This window comes from Mus caroli, unplaced genomic scaffold, assembly GCF_978045245.1.
Source record: "Mus caroli unplaced genomic scaffold, Mus_caroli_1 scaffold_13, whole genome shotgun sequence".
NCBI lineage: Eukaryota > Metazoa > Chordata > Mammalia > Rodentia > Muridae > Mus > Mus caroli.
In genome coordinates, this window is record NW_028227268.1 from 24249590 (window position 1) to 24269223 (window position 19634).

At 53.1% G+C, this 19634-nt stretch overlaps 1 protein-coding gene across 1 annotated transcript; it reads left to right on the forward strand.

Annotated features, from left to right (window-relative positions):
- The first annotated feature begins 1323 nt into the window (after nucleotides 1-1323).
- Nucleotides 1324-18546, forward strand: Stac2 (SH3 and cysteine rich domain 2). The gene is made up of 11 exons (XM_021177829.2): nucleotides 1324-1783; nucleotides 11406-11712; nucleotides 12329-12426; nucleotides 12563-12653; nucleotides 13636-13748; nucleotides 13843-13915; nucleotides 14013-14074; nucleotides 14523-14620; nucleotides 14894-14945; nucleotides 15291-15428; nucleotides 17087-18546. The coding sequence occupies exons 1-11, from the start codon at nucleotides 1694-1696 to the stop codon at nucleotides 17189-17191; spliced, it is 1227 nt and encodes a 408-aa protein (XP_021033488.1). The 5' UTR covers nucleotides 1324-1693; the 3' UTR covers nucleotides 17192-18546.
- The last annotated feature ends 1088 nt before the right edge of the window (nucleotides 18547-19634 follow it).

A 19634-nucleotide genomic window follows, 5' to 3' on the forward strand; every position in this document is an offset into this window, starting at 1 on the left:
AATAAGAATAACTATATTTTAGAAGCAGAAGAGGAAGAGGAATAAGAGGAAGCACCTTCAGACTGAGTGGGCAGAGAACACCAGGCCCTATGGGTGACCAAATTCCAGGTGTTCAGGATTTTAGAAGAGCCTATCTTAGAGAGATTTGGAGAGTTCCTGGATGATAGTCGAAGTCCATTTCTGCTCAAGTCCAGACAGGAAAACTAAGGCTCATGGCTGCCTGATTTTCCATCCATGATGAAGAGCTGTCTGCCCTAGCCTTTTTTTTTTTCAGTTTGAGTTTTGTTTTATTTTTTGTTGTTGTTGTTTTGTTTTAGTTTTGGTTTTTGGTTTTTTAAAGACAGGGTTTCTCTGTGTAGCCCTGGCTGTCCTGGAACTCACTCTGTAGACCAGGCTGGCCTTGAACTCAGAAATCCGCCTGCCCCTGCCTCCCAAGTGCTGGGATTAAAGGCGTGTGCCACCACGCCCGGCACGCTAGTATAGTTTAAAATCATTCAAGTATAAGGGCCTGACTTTAATCTCCAGCCTCTATTTAAAAGGGCCAAATCCACAGCACTGGGAAGGTAGAGAGGATTTCTCAGGCTCCACCGCCAGCCACTCTAGCCAAATTGGCTTACAATGAGAGACTCAGACTCATTTCTTGGTGGATGGCTCCTGAGGAATGGAACCGGAAACTAACCTCTGTCAACCAAACTCACACGTGCGCCTCTCATGTACCACGCATACAGTCAGACATACGGGCACGCGGATCATAAACACACACAAAACAGCCTGTTCTCTGCTTCAGGGAGCGTCTATAAGTCTAGTAGTGGTATAATTTGATGAGATCCTAGAAAGGCATCAAGTTAATGGGGCGAGCGGGTCTTTTTCTCTGCCAAGGTGCGGCATCTTCCAATGTGCACTATCAGAACGCTGTAACTTTGATTTTCCTCTCGGCTACTCTGCGGCATCCTCGAATTATTTGCATTTCCAGACGCTACTATCATTGTTCCAGCCCTCCTTCAATTTTGTCTCCCCACCTATCGGCCCCCATTTCGGGTTTTCCAATGTAAAACTACCCCTCCGCTTCTTTACCCTCCAAACCCCTCCCCATCTTGTCGAGCCCCCCAAGACTCCACCCAGCTGGCCCTCCTAGCCACCACCGCAGCCAATAGCTGAGAACCTTCATTTGCATAGCTGCGCGGGGGAGTGGCGGAGGGAAGGGGGAGGGACCAGGCGACCTCCTAAATCAAAGTTGGGAGGCTAGGACTGGGCGGAGGGGCCGCCGGGTGCAGGGCTGGGGCCGGCGCGGGGAGGGGGAGGGAGATGGGGGGCGGGCGCAGAGGACGGCGGAGCCGGCCGGACTCGGACAGCTCCGTCGTTCCCTGGCTCTGCACATCCGCGCATCCCTACTTCCCTCTTCCTCCCGCGGAGCGCAGCATCCTCTGCAGACCCTTGATCCTCACACCCCGGGTCGTCCAGCTTACGCGGCTCGGGGTAATTGCCTCCCTCTCCCCTGCCACACCGACAACTTTCTCCCCTGGTGCCTGGGGTTAGGGGGCTGCTTTGCCTGGGAGGGTTTCTCCTGGGGTCACTGAAGAGCTGCCCCTGGAGAAAGGCTTGAGAGTCCCAAAGAGACGCCCGCCACTCACAGCCTGCCCCCAGCGGGCCTGCCGTCGGGTCTCTGCACCCTCTCTTCCTTTATACCCCAACCATGACCGAAATGAGCGAGAAGGAGAATGAACCGGATGACGCGGCCACCCATACCCCCCCAGGGACCGTATCCACCCTCCAAGAAACCAAGGTAAGTCGTGGGGTGCGAGGCCTGGCCCCGCCCGGGCATCTTTGACTTGGAGCGCTGATCACAGTGGCTGGGTCCCTTTGGGGTCACGGAAGCTAAACGGGGCCCGCGTGATTCCTAAGGCTGCGCGCCGTGCCGGGGAGGGAGGAGAGGGTTCGCGACGAGGGGACCCAAGGAGCAGATCACACGAGCACGACCCGCCAGAACGCGCGAGGCGCCGACGCGCTCCGGCTCCCTCCTGGGCGGTTGTAACTCGGCTTTGTTGGAGGGAATCGGCGCAGCGGAGGCGCAGGGCGTGTGTGGCCGTGTGTAGCGGGTGTGGGCCGGTGTACGCGCGCGTGTGTGCGTGCGGGGCGCACCCCTCCCGGGGCCGTCAGATCGCTGTCTGCGGCTCCCCGGGGCCCCCTCTCTCCTGCCTCTCTGAATTCCTAGCCACAACCGTCTCCTTTCGGCGCGTGCAGACTCCGCTTCTCTTTGCTTCCCTACGTGCTCCTCTGTGTGTCTCCGGCGTCCCTCTCTGACCCACAGCAACCTGGCACGCATCTCGCGGACCGGTTAGGCTGGGGGCCCGAAAGGCTGCGGCCCCGGGTGCGCAGCTTTCAAGCCGGCGCTGGGGGCTGCGGCAGCGCGGGCCGTCGGTGGCGGGCGGGGACCCGGAGTGTTGCGGTTCCAGAGCCAGAGGCAGCCCCACCCCCCCGCTTGGAGAACCGGGAGAGGGGAGGAGTGAGGGCAGAATCAAAAGAAGAAGTCATCGTAATTAATGAATGTCATAATTAACCCTAATTATGTATGATTGTTACTCTTGCGGGAGTCACAATGAATAAATTATTCTCCTATGAAGGCAGGCGGAGCCCAGACTGCGGGCACTGAAAGACGTGGGGGAGGCTGTCGCTTACATTCCACCTCCCACTCATAATGAGTCTGCCCCCTCCCCAACTTCTAGATGTTCATGAAGTTCTGTGGGAAGCTATCTGAGAGCCCGGAAATGGGAAGAGAGGATACTGTGGGAGGGAGCCCTCTCCCTTCCCTAGACTTCAGGACAAGACTTCTTCCTTTCTCCCTTCCACCCTGGTGTTTGTTACCATCCTGGTCCTGTGACCAAGCAAGACGTGGTGAGAACCAGAAATGGGCGGTGTCTTGAGACTCTCTGGGGTTACTAGCTCCTACACAGCACTTCCTACCGACCATCTTTCTTCTCTGTCCATCTTGACCGGACCCTTAAGAATATGAGGTTAATTCAAGGTCAAGGTCATCCCTGCAGTGAGCAGTGAGCAGGGTTAGCATGGAGTCTTACTGAAGCTATCCAGGTAGCTAGCTACCCTGTGCCTGCACTTGGGGACCCTGCCACTCTCCGTGTCCAAGGCTCTTGGCTTTTTGAGACCAACAGTCTTGCTAAGTATCCTTAGCTGGGCTAGAACTCATTGTGTACCCAAGGCTGGCCTCAAACTCTTTTAGCCATTTTCCTCTACCTCAGAGAGCTAAAATCACAGCGCTGAGCCACCATACCTGGGTCCCTCCCATCCAAGGCTTCAGTACACACTTGGCCTTCTGCTCCCTTCTAAAAATTAGACTCTGGCTTCTAGTCCACATTTTAGACCCCATATAATGCCAAGTCTCTCCTGGAAAGGAATGAACAGGGAGGATATTGTCTGGGTTATCTGCAATATACAAGGGGGAATCCTGGGAGCTGGTCCTCACACTAAGCTTGGCTCACCAGCCTTTTTGTCACCCTGGGCAGTTAGCCCCCCTGCTGATATCTCCTAGTGCCTGTCATATGAGAACCTGTCAGCTCCTGCCCCTCAGGGGCTCCCAAAGGCAGGCAGGAGCCAGGAATGGTGCTGCCTCAGCAAACCCACAGGCTGCAAGCTCAGCTGTGTGTGTGGGGGGGGGGGGAAGAAGGGGAGTCAGACCCTGGCAGAGCTGTGTCTCCATCCTCCAACACAAGGACCCTGCAATGTCATCTGTTCTGGGTCTAGAGGAGATAGACTGCACAGCGGACCCCCTCTGTGCCAAGCCATTTGGGTCCCCAGCCTTGGCCCCTTTTGTCCTTGTGTAGTGCTCTGAAATGACCTCCCAAGCAGTCCTTCCTGGGGGTGTGTGTCAAGGGGGTGCTCGGTAGAGCAAAGGTGGGCAGGGAACCAACTCAGGGCTTTTAGTCAGCCTCCTTCAGCCCCTCACAAAAGGAAAGACAGAAAAGGGGTGCTGCCCACCTAACTGTGTGAGGCAGAGTCGACACTGGGCCATGTGCCCGCCCGGGGAGTCTTCAGCTTGGTGCTCCCAGCATTCCTTGCCAGCCTGAACCCAGCTTCCTGCTTAGTCTAGGGCAGGGTCTCAGCCCTGTACCCAGCCTGCTCAGCAATCTCCTAGGCAGGACCACTCTCTCCCAGGATTCCCATTCATCCAATGATATCAACGGCACCTCCTTTTGGTGTCATCCAGGAAGACCCCACCATGCCTGTTTTGCCATCTGAGTCATTTCTTGCCACATCCGACACCACCCACTGCCAGCTGCCTGGTACTGTTTCAGGAGATGGCATGGGGAACTGAGGGGAAAGGAGCCTCCAGGGAGCTTCGAGGGAGAGGACACTGGTGGGTTGGGCTCCTGCCTAAGAAGGGGTTAAGAACAGACCTGATGACCTGGGCCACACACCAGACAGTCCGCAGGTGCACTGGGAGGGAACCTGACCCACATGAAACAGCTTGCTGAAGTGTTTCAGAAATGGGCCCATGCAGGGGACACACCCAGAGAGCTGGTGGGGCTTGGCGAGAGCCTTATTATTGTTTTAGTTACTGTTCTATGGCTATGAAGAACACCATGACTGCGGCAAGTTTTATAAAGGAAAAGATTTAATCAGGACTGGATTACAGGTTCGGATGTTTAGTCCATTATCATCATGGGGAGAAGCCTGCCGGCATGCAGGCAGACATGGTGCTAGAGAAGCAGCTGAGAGTTCTACATCTGGATTGGCAGGCAGCAGGAAGAGAGAGACTGGGCCTCACTTGAGCTACCAAAACCTCAAAACCCAAGCCAGATGCGCGCGCGCGCACACACACACACACACACACACACACTTTCTCCAAGAAGGCCACACCTACTCCAACAAGGCCACACCTCCAATTGTGCCACTCTGTACAAAGTCAACGGGGGCCATGTTTATTTAAGCCACATCAGATAAGAGTCCTTACCATCAATTCTGATGACTTGAGTTCAATCCCCAGGACCTACCAACATGGTGGAAAGAGAAAACCAACTCCCCACAAGTTGTCTTCTGACTTCCACACATGTGTCATGAAATGCTCATGGTCATACACACACACACACACTGACACACACACACACACACCGACACACACACGTAAATAAACGTAAAATGGAGGGACTGCTACAGAGACCAGGAGTCTAAGAAGCTGGAATACCTGGCCTGGCAGAGTCACCCATTTGACAGTAATGTCCCATCCTGCCCTCTGGTCAAAGCCCTTGACATCTGCCAGTCAACGCAGGTGGCAATTCTTTCCCTCTTCTCTGCCTGCCTGGGATCTGGAGCCCAGAGCTAAGTTAGAAAATCAGCAGGCGGGGTGGAGGCTGCCCTGATGCAGGAGAACACGGTGTTCCAGACACCTCTGGTCCCCATGCAGAGGTGGCTGCTGGCACGGGGAGGGGTATACCAATAAAGGGCACAGGCTACAGCTGGGGGGAGGGACTCAGATTTACAGGAATCACTCTGGGAGTAATAGCCCTGGGAGGGGAACACTGAAGTCTTCATGTATTGGAATCTCCAATGTGACTAGGAGGGAATAGCCCAGCCAGAGGAGTGGGGGTGAGAGGCAAAAGTCACAGGAGGCAGGTTTCACCACTATATAGGGTAGTACTGCCAGCAACTGCCATTGTCCAAAAATGGAGTGTCTATCCACGAGGGGGTGTGCCTTCCATCACAAGAGGTGACCAAGAGCCACTCATTCAGAGACAATGTGGCCAGAGCAATGTTGTGGGGTGGCGTAGGGACTGGTCTAGGTGTCCAGTCTTTCTAGCCCCTTCTAACCCCGAATTCCTTGATTGACCCAATAGACAAATCCATGGAACAGCAAAGGAAAGGAAGGTAGAAGACCCAGGCAGGGCTCGAGGCGACAGTATAGTCCTGGTTATTTGATCTGAGCAGCCTGAGCCAACATCCAATTCTTGACTCTGCTGTTTGCCATCGGAGGACTCAGAGCAGGGGCATTTAAGTTCTTTAAGCTCCACCCCTCATCTGAACCATGGGTCAGTCATGGTCTCCCCCAGTGGGCAGCACTGCATTCAGTGTGAGACTGTATGTCATGAAATGCTCATGGTCATACACACACACACACACAGACACACATGTAAATAAACGTAGGAGTGCTAGCCCAGATCCAGCCTTCTAATGCTGAGAACTCTTTACGGGGCCAAATTTATGCTTGACTGATCTGTTTGGACCCAGAGCTTTGCATTACCCAAGGAGTACCCAGTGTTGTCTCCTCCTTCTTGGATGCAGGGAAACTGAGGCTCGGAGAGAGGAAGTAATGGGATTCACACTCAGATAACAGGTTGGTTTTGCCCTGTCCCCAGCACAACTCTCTAATTTTGCCTCCTGTGCGCTCTGTCCCTGAGCAGAACATTGGTGGCAGGAAGTGGGGGCAAGAAGGGTAGCAATAGTATTCATTTTCCTCTTGGACCCCATCAAAGCCCGAAAGCCCTGTTTTGTACTGGCAGCCACAGCCAGACCTGGGCAGGTATGTGTAGGCTAGTTAGTTTTCATTGCCTGTCTGGCTTACCACCTCTGCTTCTGCACACAGGCATCCGGGGCCCCAGGCCTTGCTTCTCATCGGTGCACAAAGAAGCCTACAGTGCTGTCCAGGAAGCTAAGCTTGGAAGCAAATGAACAACTCAGTGTGCCAGACAGCCCTGGGCTCTGGCCTCCTAGTTGGCTTACTAGAGCCTGCCTTGTGCCCAAACATCCCCTCTGCTTCTCCTTCCATTTTGCTGCCTGCTGGCCTCTGGGAAGCTGGAGGGGCCACTACTTCCATCCCTTTGGCATACACAGGTGCTAGGCAGTCAGCCACAGCACACAGGCTGCCTGGCATGCCAGCTGGGAACCCTGGCCAAGACTCCCTGCCTGGAGCCAGGCCTGGGCCCCCCTTTTCTATTGCTGGTGGAAAAGAGCGGGCAGGAATAAGGTAGCTCTCCGCAGGATGAGAGACTGGCCAGGCTCTGGATAAGGAGGTCACCATACCTTGTACTACACAGATGCCAAGAGGCTGTATTTATTTGAGAGAGGAGTGTATAGAACTCCCGCCTCAGAGCGCCTCAGCTGTGTCGGTGATGTATTTGACAGAGGCACAGTGACCCTCGAGGATTGGAGGTGGCAGGGCCTCTGCCTCACTCTGCCTTAGGAGGGGTTAGAAGTTGATAAGGAACCTGCACTGATGCAGCTCTGTCCTAGGGCGAGACCAGGAAGCACCCGAGGAGGAAGTGGATCTGGTTTCTGTGGGGAAACTCTTCTCCGACAGGGAGGTCTCTGGAAGTGTAGAAGGCAGAGAAAGCAACGTGAGCAGCAAAACTCCCAGGCACCGGGCAGTGGTGCTGCACGCCTTTAATCCCAGCACTCGGGAGGCAGAGGCAGGTGGATTTCTGAGTTCGAGGCCAGCCTGGTCTACAGAGTCAGTTCCAGGACAGCCAGGGCTACACAGAGAAACCCTGTCTCAAAAAACAAAAGAGAGAGAGAGAGAGAGAGAGAGAGAGAGAGAGAGAGAGAGAACACAGCTGGAATGGGAGATGAAGCTCTGGGTGTGGCTCCAGGCACTTCACCGCATGGTGGGGCAGTGCATGCTCCTGATGCAGCACTTCCAGTTTGGAGGCTGGGGCATCAAAGAACTAGACTGTTTCAAAACCAAACACAAGCCAGACAGTGGTAGAGCACTTTAATCCAAGCACTCGAGAGGCAGAGGCAGGTGAATTTCTGAGTTCGAGGCCAGCCTGGTCTACAGAGTCAGTTCCAGGACAGCCAGGGCTATACAGAGAAACCCTGTCTCAAAAAACACAAAAACAAAATACAAAAACAAAAACAAAAAAACTCCCAGGCATAAGTACATAGGTAAGTTTGAGATTCCTGGTGTCTGGGCTCTAGGAAGACCTAAGTAGGAAAGACAGACATCATCTGCTCACCTGCCAGGGGTGTTCCCCAGGGGAACAAGGGTACTGACTGTCTCCTGAGGATCCAGGAGAGGTATCTTTTCAAGATAGTTTTTTTTTTCTCTTTTAAAATAATGAGTATGTGTGTGGGAGTTCAGGAGCCCCACAGAGGCCAGAAGAAGGTGTGGTGCCCCCCCAGAGCTGGAGTTACAGGGGCCTGTGGACCACCCTCCTCCATGCGTGCTGGGAACTGAACTCTGGTCCTCTGTAAGAGCAGAACATACTCTTAACCACTAAGCCATCTCTTCCAGCCACAGAAAAGATTTCTTAGCAAGGTCAGGGGTCATGGCCCTGGGAGCTGGCAGGGAGCCTGAACCAGACTTGGAACTAAGAACAAAACAGCTACTATGATAAGCTGGCTGTAGGGCTGGAGTGGAGATAGAGTATGGGGGAGAGTAAGCTTTGAGGAGACAGGTGTAGGGTACTTTCCTGCTCAACTCCACCTGCTGGAGAACACAGTGAGATCTTGTCTCACACAAACAATAGCACTAGACTTTTACAGGGAGTGATGGAGCACACCTTTAAGTCTAGCACTGAGGAGGCAGAGGCAAATGGATCTCTATGGGTTGCAGGCCAGCTAGGGCTACATAGTGAGAAGCTATGTCAGTATAAAACAGAACAGGGCTGGAGAGATGGCTCAGTGGATAAGAGCACCGACTGCTCTTCCAAAGGTCCTGAGTTCAAATCCCAGCAACCACATGGTGGCTCACAACCATCTGTAATGAGATCTGACGCCCTCTTCTGATGTGTCTGAAGACAGCTACAGTGTACTCATATAAATAAAATAAATTATATATATGGTCTGGGGAGATGACTTAGCAGTGAATAGCACTTGGTTGTTCTTCCAGAGGACCTGGGTTCAATTTCCAGCACCTACAAGGCAGCTCACAAGTGTCTGTAACTCCAAGATCTGACCCCTTCACACAGACATAGATGTGTAAAGCAGGCAAAACGCCAATGCCTATAAAAATAAATTATTAAAAACAAAAGCTGAGCCGGGCGTGGTGGCGCACGCCTTTAATCCCAGCACTCGGGAGGCAGAGGCAGGCGGATTTCTGAGTTCGAGGCCAGCCTGGTCTACAAAGTGAGTTCCAGGACAGCCAGGACTACACAGAGAAACCCTGTCTCGAACCCCCCCCCAAAAACAAAACAAAACAAAACAAAACAAAAGCTGATGCCTCATGCATCTCAGATTGGCTTCAAGCTCTATGTAACCAAGGGAGACGACCTTGACCTTCTGATCTTCCTGCCTCTACCTTCTCTGTTGGTGGAAAAACCAAAAGACCTGGTGTGTTCTCTATGAGTGGTTGGCTTCGTGTGTATCTGTGTACCATTTGTGTACCTGGTACACAGGGAGGCCAGAAGAGGGCGCTGTATCTCTTGGGACAGGTGTAACAGACAGTCAGGTGCATGCTGGGAATCAGTCTAGGTCCTCCTCAAGAACCAGTGTCCTTAAGTACTGAGCCAATTCTCCGTCCCACCCTTCCCATGTCTGTATTGTTTGGCCCCAAAGGTTGTTGCGTTTTTGTTTGTGACAGGATCTTGCTATGTGAGAGGATCTTGCTGGCATACCAAGGTAGTCTTCCCTGTGTTTGTCTCCCAAGTACTGGAAGCCTCAATACTGTTTGCTTTATTCGTTGGTTTCTTTTCTTTTTCTTTTTTCTTTTTTTCCGAGACAGGTTTTTTCTATATAGCCCTGGCTGTCCTGGAACTCACTCTGTAGACCAGGCTGGTCTCGAACTCAGAAATTCGCCTGCCTCTGCCTCCCAGGTGCTGGGATTAAAGGCGTGCGCCACCACTGTCCAGCTATTCATTTGTTTCTTGTTTTGTTTTGCTTTGTTTTATTTCTTCCTTCAAATAAGGTAGGGTCTCCTGTAGCCCAGTCTGGCCTCAGATTCACTATGAAGTCAAAGCTGACCTTGAACTTCTGATCCCTTCTGATTCTCCTGCCTCCACCTTCAAAGTGCCACTGGGTTCAGTTTTATGGGATGCTGGGGTATAAGATCCACAACTGTGTGCGCAACAGGCCAGCACTCTACCAACCAAGCTACACCTACCGAATAACTAACTAGTACAACGGCACAGTGAAGTGGTGTGTGCCAGAGAATTGCTGACAGAGATCCTTGTACATCTGTATAGGGTTCCCAAGATTTACTGTTGGGGGCTGGGAGGTACAGAAGAAAATTATGCTACATTTTTGTGAAGAAAAAAAGAAAATATTTTTACATCATTTCTGTATAATTTCACATAGGTCTATTCTGGGAGGCTAAGGTTATAGCTCAACTGATAAGTGTTTGCTTAGCATGTGTGAAGCCTTGAGTTTGATCTCTGGCTATGAATAAGACAGGGATAGCATTACATGCCTGTGATCCCAGCACTTAATGAAAGGAGAGGCAGAAGGATCAGAAGCTCAAGGTCATCTTGAAGAGTTTGAAGTCAGTCTGAGATACAGGAGACTTTTTTTGTGTGTGTGTCTTTTTTTTTTTTTTTTTTTTTTTTTTTGGTTTTTCCAGACAGGGTTTCTCTGTGTAGCCCTGGCTGTCCTGGAACTCACTCTGTAGACCAGGCTGGCCTCGAACTCAGAAATCTGCCTGCCTCTGCCTCCAGAGTGATGGGATTAAAAGTGTACTCCACCACCATGCCCAGCTGATGCTTGAGACATTATCTGAAGAAGAAGGAGGAGGAGGAGGAAGAGGAGGAGAAGGAGGAGGAGGAGGAGGTCTAGTTTTATATTTGTATTGCCAGGGTTTCACTATGTAGCCCTGGCTGGGCTTGAATCAACAGAGATTGCCATGCCTCTGCTTCCTGAGTGCTGGGATTAAAGTGTTCCATCTCACCCTGCAAAAGTCTAGTGTTGTTTGTCTTAGACAACATTTTGCAGTGTAGCTCAGGTTGGCCTTGTGCCACCACCAGCCGGCTGGCCTCAAACTTCTGATCCTTCCGTCTCCATTCCCTCCATTACAGAAGTGTGCTGCCACATCCATCCACAGTCTAGATTTTTGTTGTTTTTGGGGGGGCTGCAGGGGTTGAAAGGTGGGGAATGATACGATTCCCTGGCTTCACTAGCTCAGCCCTATCTGGCTGGAGGAGACCAGCAGCTATGCCTTGGACACTTGACTTCCATAGTCTCCCCCACTAATGAGCATGAGCCTGCCCAAGGTAGAACTCCCGTGGAACGCCCTACCAGCTCCCACGAGCTCTGGGAGGCTGGATGGTCGGAGCAGGGGTCTCTGAGAGTTTTTTGCTGTTGGCTGTGGACCTCAGCTCTCCCGAGCCTTCATTGCTCGGTCCTCCAGCCGCAGAGCCACAGGCTCACAGCTCGCCAGGGGCTCAGAGGGCCGCAGAGCCACAGGCTCACAGCTCGCCAAGAGCTCACAGCCTGCTACCTGCTCACAGCTCCTTGCTTTCTCTTTCCAGCTCCAGCGATTTAAGCGTTCCCTCTCCCTCAAAACCATCCTTCGAAGTAAGAGCGTGGAGAACTTCTTCCTCCGCTCGGGCTCTGAGCTCAAGTGCCCAACAGAGGTGCTGCTGACACCGCCAACCCCACTGCCTCCCCCTTCTCCACCACCTGCATCCACAGACAGGGGTCTACCCACCCCAACACCCTCCCCGTGCCCAGTCCCTCGCCCCTTGGCACCGCTCAAACCAGTGAGGCTGCACAGTTTCCAGGAACATGTCTTCAAGAGAGCCAGCCCGTGTGAACTGTGCCACCAACTCATTGTGGGTAGGTACCTCCCCGGGGTCCTGTGGCAGACTGGTGGGCGTCCGAGAAGAAGCCACGGAACGGCCTGACATTGGAGTATCGCAATGCAGGGTCACCCTACCCACTGTGTTTCTCTCCCTGGGGAGATCAATGAGTGTTGGGTGGGGGCTGGGCTTTGGGTCGTGGCTAGAGCACATGCCTGGAGTGTACTTGTCCTTGGATTCTATTTTGCCAACTCTGGGAAAGAACGATAGAGTCATGAATGCTGGTTGTACCGTTATTGCTCCAAGCTCACATTTTGGCTTTCCTGCCGCTGACATCTTCACTGTAGGAGGGAGAGGTGCCAGGCCCTGAAGCCCAGCACAAAACTATTAAGCATCTGCTGCCTTTCCTTCACGCCCCTCTCCAAGGAATTTTGTTTGTTTGTTTGTTTTGTTTTCTGAGACAGGGTTTCCCTGTGTACCCCCGAGTGTCCTGGAACTCGTGCTGTACACCAGGCTGGCCTCAAGCTCAGGCATGCGCCAGCACCACTACTACCAGCGGGCCTTTAGCCAGGCTTTTTGTTGTTGTTGTTCCTAGTCTATGGGAGTGTCCTTTCTTGGCCATTTCCTCTTGCTGAACCCACAGTCTCTTCTAGGAAACTCCAAGCAGGGCTTGCGATGTAAGACTTGCAAAGTCAGCGTTCACCTCTGGTGCTCCGAGGAGATCTCCCACCAGCAATGCCCGGGCAAGACAGTGAGTGAGGGATGGGATGTGGGAGAATGGCCGAAAGGAGACTCAAGGCTGCCTCCTCCTATGGGGTGGCCCGGGCTTGGGCAGGGCCAAGTAGGTCATTAGTCTCTCTGTTTTCTCACTGCCTCCTCTACCTCAGTCCACATCTTTTCGAAGAAACTTCAGCTCCCCACTCCTGGTGCATGAGCCGCCACCAGCCTGTGCGATGAACAAGGAGTCCCCACCGACCGGTAAGTGACCCACACTCGGGGCCGCTGTTCTCAGAGGTCCTGTAAGAAATCCACACCGGCCGGGTGTGGTGGCGCACGCCTTTAATCCCAGCACTCAGCACTCGGGAGGCAGAGGCAGACCGATTTCTGAGTTAGAGGCCAGCCTGGTCTACAAAGTGAGTTCCAGGACAGTTTCGAGACAACCCTGTCTCGAAAAAACCAAAAACAACCCCCCCCCCAAGAAAAGAAAGAAAGAAAGAAAGAAAGAAAGAAAGAAAGAAAGAAAGAAAGAAAGAAAGAAAGAAAGAAAGAAAGAAATCCACACCGTTCTCGGCTCCATACCTGAGTCACACAGGCACTGCCTGTTCCTGGAGCACCATACTCCCCTGCCCTGGATGTGGGCTCCATTTATTGATATCTTCATTCGTCTCCCAAACAGCAATTTAGTGAGCACCTACTTAGTTTGAGGCACTGGGCCAGACACAGACACAACTGAAGGAGGTGAGACTGAGTTGGGTGTGGTGCCAGGCATCAGGCCAGGCATCCCAACATTCAAAAGGCAGAGGAAGGAGGATAAGGAGTTCAAAACTGGGGGCTGGTGAGATGGCTCAGCAGTTAAGAGCACTGACTGCTCTTCTGGAGGTCCTGAGTTCAATCCCAGCAACCACATGGTGGCTCACAACCACCCATAATGAGATCTGAAGACAGCTATAGTATACTTACATATAATAACAAAGGATTCAGATATTAAAAAAAAAAAAGAGTTCAAAACCACCATTGCTACACAAGAGTCTAGAGCTCTATGAGACACTGTCTTAAACCAAATACTAATAACACAAAAATGGAGCTGGTTTGGGTTAGGTTAAGTTAGCTCGCCAAGTAAAACTCTTTGCCCCCCAAAGCTGGCAACCTGAGTTCTATTCTTGGGACCCATATGATGGAGCTTCAGGGTGAATCCAGGTTGGCATCTGGGTGGCAGGCGTTGAGGTTGAATGCTCCGCAGGGACCAGCGGGAAGGTGGACCCAGTTTATGAGACGCTGCGCTATGGCACCTCCCTGGCACTGATGAACCGTTCCAGCTTCAGCAGCACATCTGAGTCCCCCACACGGAGCCTGGTATGCTGGGCACGGAAGGGGAGGCCTGGGGGAGGGGACCGGAGCATGACTGTGGGCCCAGGGGCTGATTGATCCTCCTCCTGTTTCTCCCCAGAGTGAGCGTGATGAGCTAACAGAAGACGGGGAAGGCAGCATCCGCAGCTCAGAAGAGGGGCCTGGGGACAGTGGTAAGCCAGGGTGAGAAGGCCCCAGGGACAGGAGGAGGGAGGATGGGGGAGGTAGTCTTTGAAGCTCGGCCTTTTGGCCTGACCTTGCTGTTTCCAGTATTCACAGCTCCAGCAGAAAGTGAAGGCTCAGGACCAGAGGAGAAGAGCCCTGGACAGCAGGTATGCCTGGAGTTAGCTTGGAACCCACAGGCCAGGGTGGGAAGGAATGTCACTTCTTGTCATTGATCAGTATGATGTACATTACAACACACTACAAAGGGCGCTGACGGCTTCCTTCCTCCTGTGTTCTCAGGCCCCAGAGAGAGGTCACAGTCAAGACAGGAGCCATGAAGATTGGGAGGGGTCTCCACTGTCTATGACTCCACCCCTGCTCTCGCAAGGGCGGGTCATTCTTGAATGCAGCAGACAGAGGGTGTCTTCCCTCTCTAGATCAGTGCCCCCCCCCCCCCAGGGTTGAGAAGATACACATTAGGCCCTATTGCTTACCAGAAATTCACTCTGTCCGACCTCACAGACTCCCAGGTCAGACATGCATAGTCACAGCAAGCAGACAGGGGGTAGAGCAAGGAGGTGACCCACCATCACTGACCCAGAACTTGTCCTACAGCCCCCAAAGCTGCCCCTGCGGAAGGACGTGGGGCCCATGTACTCCTATGTCGCCCTCTACAAGTTCCTGCCTCAGGAGAACAATGACCTGGCTCTGCAGTGAGTCCTTTCTGTGGTCTAGCCCTGTCTAACCCCCACTGACCTTGGAACATAGGATGATGGGGACCTTTGCTTCTTGAACATCTAATGATTCTGTACTCAGAGTGATCGGTGTAGTGTCCTGCCTCCTGTCCAATTCTGGACTGTTCCAGGGAACCTGGTGTATCTCTGGTCTCAATGGCCTCTAAGGGGCACTAAGAATCCTCTCGCACATGAGCGGGGACTGCAGGGCACTTGGGTACCCACACGCTGCCCCAACTCTCTCTTTCCCAGGCCTGGAGATCGGATCATGCTGGTGGATGACTCTAACGAAGACTGGTGGAAGGTAATGTGTCAGGGTGGGGTACGGGGCCTGGGGGGGAGGGCGCAGAGGGGGTGGAGGGGGGGTTCTGATAACTGCTACTCCATCCACCTTCCCTTCAGGCTTCCTCCAATGGCTTGCCCAGGCCAGCCCAGGGCCAACTCTTGGGTCTTGCTGTCAGTTTCCCTCCCCCTCTATCAACTCCCCCTACCCATGCTATAGCCTTCCAAGGCCAGAAGCCACGCCCAGCGAGAGGAGCTGGAGCCCAAGGTCTGGAGGACCCCAGTTGTGGCTCTGAGTAGGAAGTGGGTCTAGAGAGAGAGTGTGGGTGAAGCTAATTCTTAGGCTCACTGAAACCCTCACCCCCAGGGCAAGATTGGCGACCGGGTTGGCTTCTTCCCGGCCAATTTCGTGCAGCGGGTGAGGCCAGGAGAGAATGTTTGGAGATGCTGTCAGCCCTTCTCTGGAAACAAGGAGCAGGGTTACATGAGCCTCAAGGAGAACCAGGTGGGTGGCAGGGCCCTGCAGGCACAGGATGTGTACTGAGTGAGGGTGTCAAGTGCTCCGATGGAGGGTCCGAAGGGAGCAAGCAGGTTAGAAGGGAAGACATTGGAGCTAGGGATGCTCTAGAGACTACAGCTGGGGGCACTGGTGGACAGCTTGCTCTGGGCTCCATCCCAGCAGCACATAAACTGGACATGGTGGCGCATACCTGTGACCTAGGTAAGGCAGGAGGGGTGTCTTGGGTCTAAGACTATATAGCAGCTGGGCAGTGGTGTAGACCTGGGAGGCTGAAATAGAAGGATTTTTGTGACTTTGAGGCCAGCCTGGTCTACAGAGTGAGTTCCAGGACAGCCAGGGCAACACAGAGAAACTGTGTCTCGAAAAAGCAAAAAAAAAAAAAAAACCCAGCTTGTAAACTGGGCAGTGGTGGCACACGCCTTTAATCCCAGCGCTTGGGAGGCAGAGGCAGGCAGATTTCTGAGTTCGAGGCCAGCCTGGTCTACAAAGTGAGTTCCAGGACAGCCAGGGCTATACAGAGAAACCCTGTCTCCAAAAATCAAAAAAGAAAAAAACAAAACAAAACAAAAAAACAAAACAAGGGCTGGTAAGATGGCTCAGTGGGTAAGAGCACCCGACTGCTCTTCCGAAGGTCCAGAGTTCTAATCCCAGCAACCACATGGTGGCTCACAACCATCCGTAACGAGATCTGGCGCCCTCTTCTGGAGTGTCTGAAGACAGCTACAGTGTACTTACATATAATAAATAAATAAATCTTTAAAAAAAAAAACAAAACAATTGTAATGTAGTCAAGAAGAGTTCAAGGCCAGCCTGATGTATAAAGTGAGTCCAGGACAGACAGAGCTACCCAGATAACCCTGTCTGGAAAAACAAAACAAAACAAACAACAACCACAAAAACAATCTGATACACAGAATGTCTAATATTTGTCCCTCAAAGGCGTCTTGACCCATGTGCTGAGAACCTCGGTGACCCAAGCATTGATCTATCTCTCCAGAACTTGTTTTTTTTTTTTTTTTAATTTATTTAACTTTATTTTATATACGTTTTTGTGAGGGTGTCAGATACCCTAGAACTGGAGTTACAGACAGTTACGAGCTGCCATGTTGGTACTGGAAATTAAACCTGGCTCCTCTGGAAGAGCAGCCAGGGCTCAGGGCTCTTAACCACTGAGACTGAACCATCTTGCCAGCTCTTGCTTTTTGTTTTTATTAGATAGTATTTTACTATGTAGCCCTAACCCTGGCTGGCCTGGAACACTCTATGTAGGCCAGGCTGGCCTTAAACTCAAACATCTGCCCACCTTTGCCTCCCGAGTGCTAGGACTTAGTGTGCCCCTGGCTAGTTTAAACACTATGCCCTCTAGCTTGCTGGGTCACCTCAGGCTAGCCCTTTCCCCTCTGCCACCTCCTCTGTGACATGGGATCAGGACTGGACGTTGGTTTAACTGAGCACCAGATTCAGCCGCTTGCTTGCTATCCCCTGGGTCCTGGTCTTGCTGCTGATCCCTCTCCTAGCATCTGCCTGCATCAGCTCTATCCACAAGATTTATGCTAGCCCGCCAGTCCCGCCCTCCCCTGGGGCGTGTCCTTTGGAAGTCATGAGCAGTACTCTCATTCCTGATCTCTTCTGTTTCCACTCAGATCTGCGTAGGCGTGAGCAGAAGCAAGGATAGCGATGGCTTCATCCGCGTCAGCAGTGGCAAGAAGCGGGGTTTGGTGCCAGCCGACTCCTTGGCAGAGATCTGACAGAAACCGAGAGAACCCAGATGCTACCCCTGCCCATGCCTGGCTCTTGCTTCTGGCCTGAGAAGGAAGCGGGCATCCTGGCCACACCCTTCCTCTCCCTGTCTCTCTCCTAAGCATCACCCGCCCCCACTTAGGAGCCTTCTGCACTGAGGAAGGTTTATTTCTTGGGTGGGGTATCCTGAATGGGGCTTGGGAAAGGGAGTCAAAATTGGGAAGAAACGAGGAAGTTACAGGTAGGACCACCCAGAGCCCAAGCACCACCTAGTCGGGTTGCCATAGTGAGGCCCACCCTAGGGAGTCGCCTGCTGTCTTCCAGAGACTACCCGCTCATACTGCCTTGCATGCCTGACTCCTCTCTGCCCACAGCCTTTGCTTGGGTCTGTGTATCCACCCTCTGCAAGTGGGGCCTTGAGAGAGGACCTGTTGGTGTCTCTCAGCCCTCCCCTCTGGCTTGAGAAGACCCTGAGGACTATGGGAGAGCCCTAAGTTAACCACCTGTCACCCCTTCAACTCTCAGGAAAGTTCAGGGATCTTTCCAATTACTTGAAACCTGGGCGACAGAGCAGGGTCAGGACTGAGGTCTGGAAAGGATTGTAACACATAGGAGTCTGTTCCATTGAAGGCAGTCCTCACAGAACAGTCTCATTCTCCTTTGTCTACTAGAAATCGGTATCCAAGAGCAGCCTGGACAAAGACCCAGGTGGAGAACAAGATGCTGGCCCTTGCTTGGTCAAAACATTTCACTGTTAGGACTCCAGAAATCCCTACCACCAGAAGCAGACAGCTAGGGGAGTCTGAGGTTGTGAGGTTTCTCTAAAAGCCCTGTCCTCAGATGGACCAAACTTACCTTCTTACCGTTTGGGATCTACACGGCACATCCCTGGGAAGGATACCTTGGCAGATTGAGGAAGGCTATGGAAAGTTCTTTTGGCCACCATCAAATGATGCTCTAGGAGCCCTTAGCCCTCCTGGCAGGACAAAGAACCTCTTCCTCAAGAGGCTGCTTTTTTTTTTTTCCTGGTGCCAGCACCTGCTCCTCCTTCCAAGCTCAGACCCTCCTTTTGAGCCCTGATTCTGTCAGCCAATGCCACCACCCCCACCCCAACCCCCCAGTTCTGGGCACAGTCTTGCCTTCCATACAACGAGAGGACACCGATTCTCTACCCAACACACCTTGCCCCATTTTTTCCCCTAAAAGGGGTCTAAAGCCACACTGCCCTGTTTGCTGCCATGAGGCCCCCCCCCCAGCAAAATCCCCGGGGCGGGCCCAATGCCCACTGTACATGAGGCTGCATGAAGGGTCTGCGGGGGCGTTGCTGAGCCCCCAGGCCCATAATTAAATGTTTCTTGTCTCAGCTTGCCTGCTTGGTGTATCTGATTGGGATAGAGAAAGCAAGCGAGTATCAGGCTGGGATGGAGGCTAAGAGTACAGGAGGTATTGAGCTCTGAGAGGGGCGTCAGAGTAGGATGTGCTGGCTTGGGGACCACAGAAAGAAGCAGAGGGACCCGAGGAAGGCGGGAAACAAAGTCAGGCCAGGGAGGTGAGCTGAGGTCACTTCTGGGTTCTACGTGCACTTGAATCGCGCAGGGGACTGACCCACAGTGACCTTGTTGACGCAGACCTGCATGCTTCGGCCTCGGAGGCCGCCTCTCTCCGCAGCCCCTAAGCCTGAGATTCAGAGGTGGTGGAGGGGACAGTGGAGGACGCTAAGGCCAGGAGATGACTCAGCAGCGTCCGTCATCAGATGCCTGGCATGGGGGGAGGGGAGGAGGAGGGAACGGTGGGGGGAGGGGTCGTGCACGCCCCTCTGGGGCTGCCGCCCACCTGCTCCAGCCAAGCGGCCGCCTTCCCGCGCCTGCCTGGCCGCGTCACTCGCGCGGCTCGCGTGTCCTGAGCTATTTATAGGCGCAGGGGGGAGCAAGCGAGCCCGAGGCTACTGCGGGAGGGCCAGGGCAGTGGTGGTGCTGCCAGACCGCAAGAGGGTGGGAATCTGCCAGTCTTGACAAGTACCCACTCCTCCATCGGAGTTTGGTCCCCACCTCCCTTCACCTTTGGAGTTAGGTAGGCTGGCTGGGACCAGACTGTGGCGCCTCCTCCTTGAGCATCCTTTGGACCCCTTCATCCGATGAAAGCAATAGAGATTGAGGGTGGAGAGGGAAGAAAGACAGCCTTTTACTAGAATTGCTCGCCCTGGAACCGGAACACACACATATCTGATGGCTTTTTTTGTGGGGTGGGGAGAATGGGGTCTTGTTTTGAATCAGTAATGTCCCACCTCAGCCTCCCACGTGTTAGGATTGCAGGTAGAAGGCACCATGCCTGCGTCTGAAGACTGTAGCTAGAATTATGTAATCCAGGCATCTTCTCCTGAATGTCTTGATCCTCCAGCATCGGTGCACTCTCTAGTAGCTGAGACTACAGGTGTGCAGCACCATGCCTGCC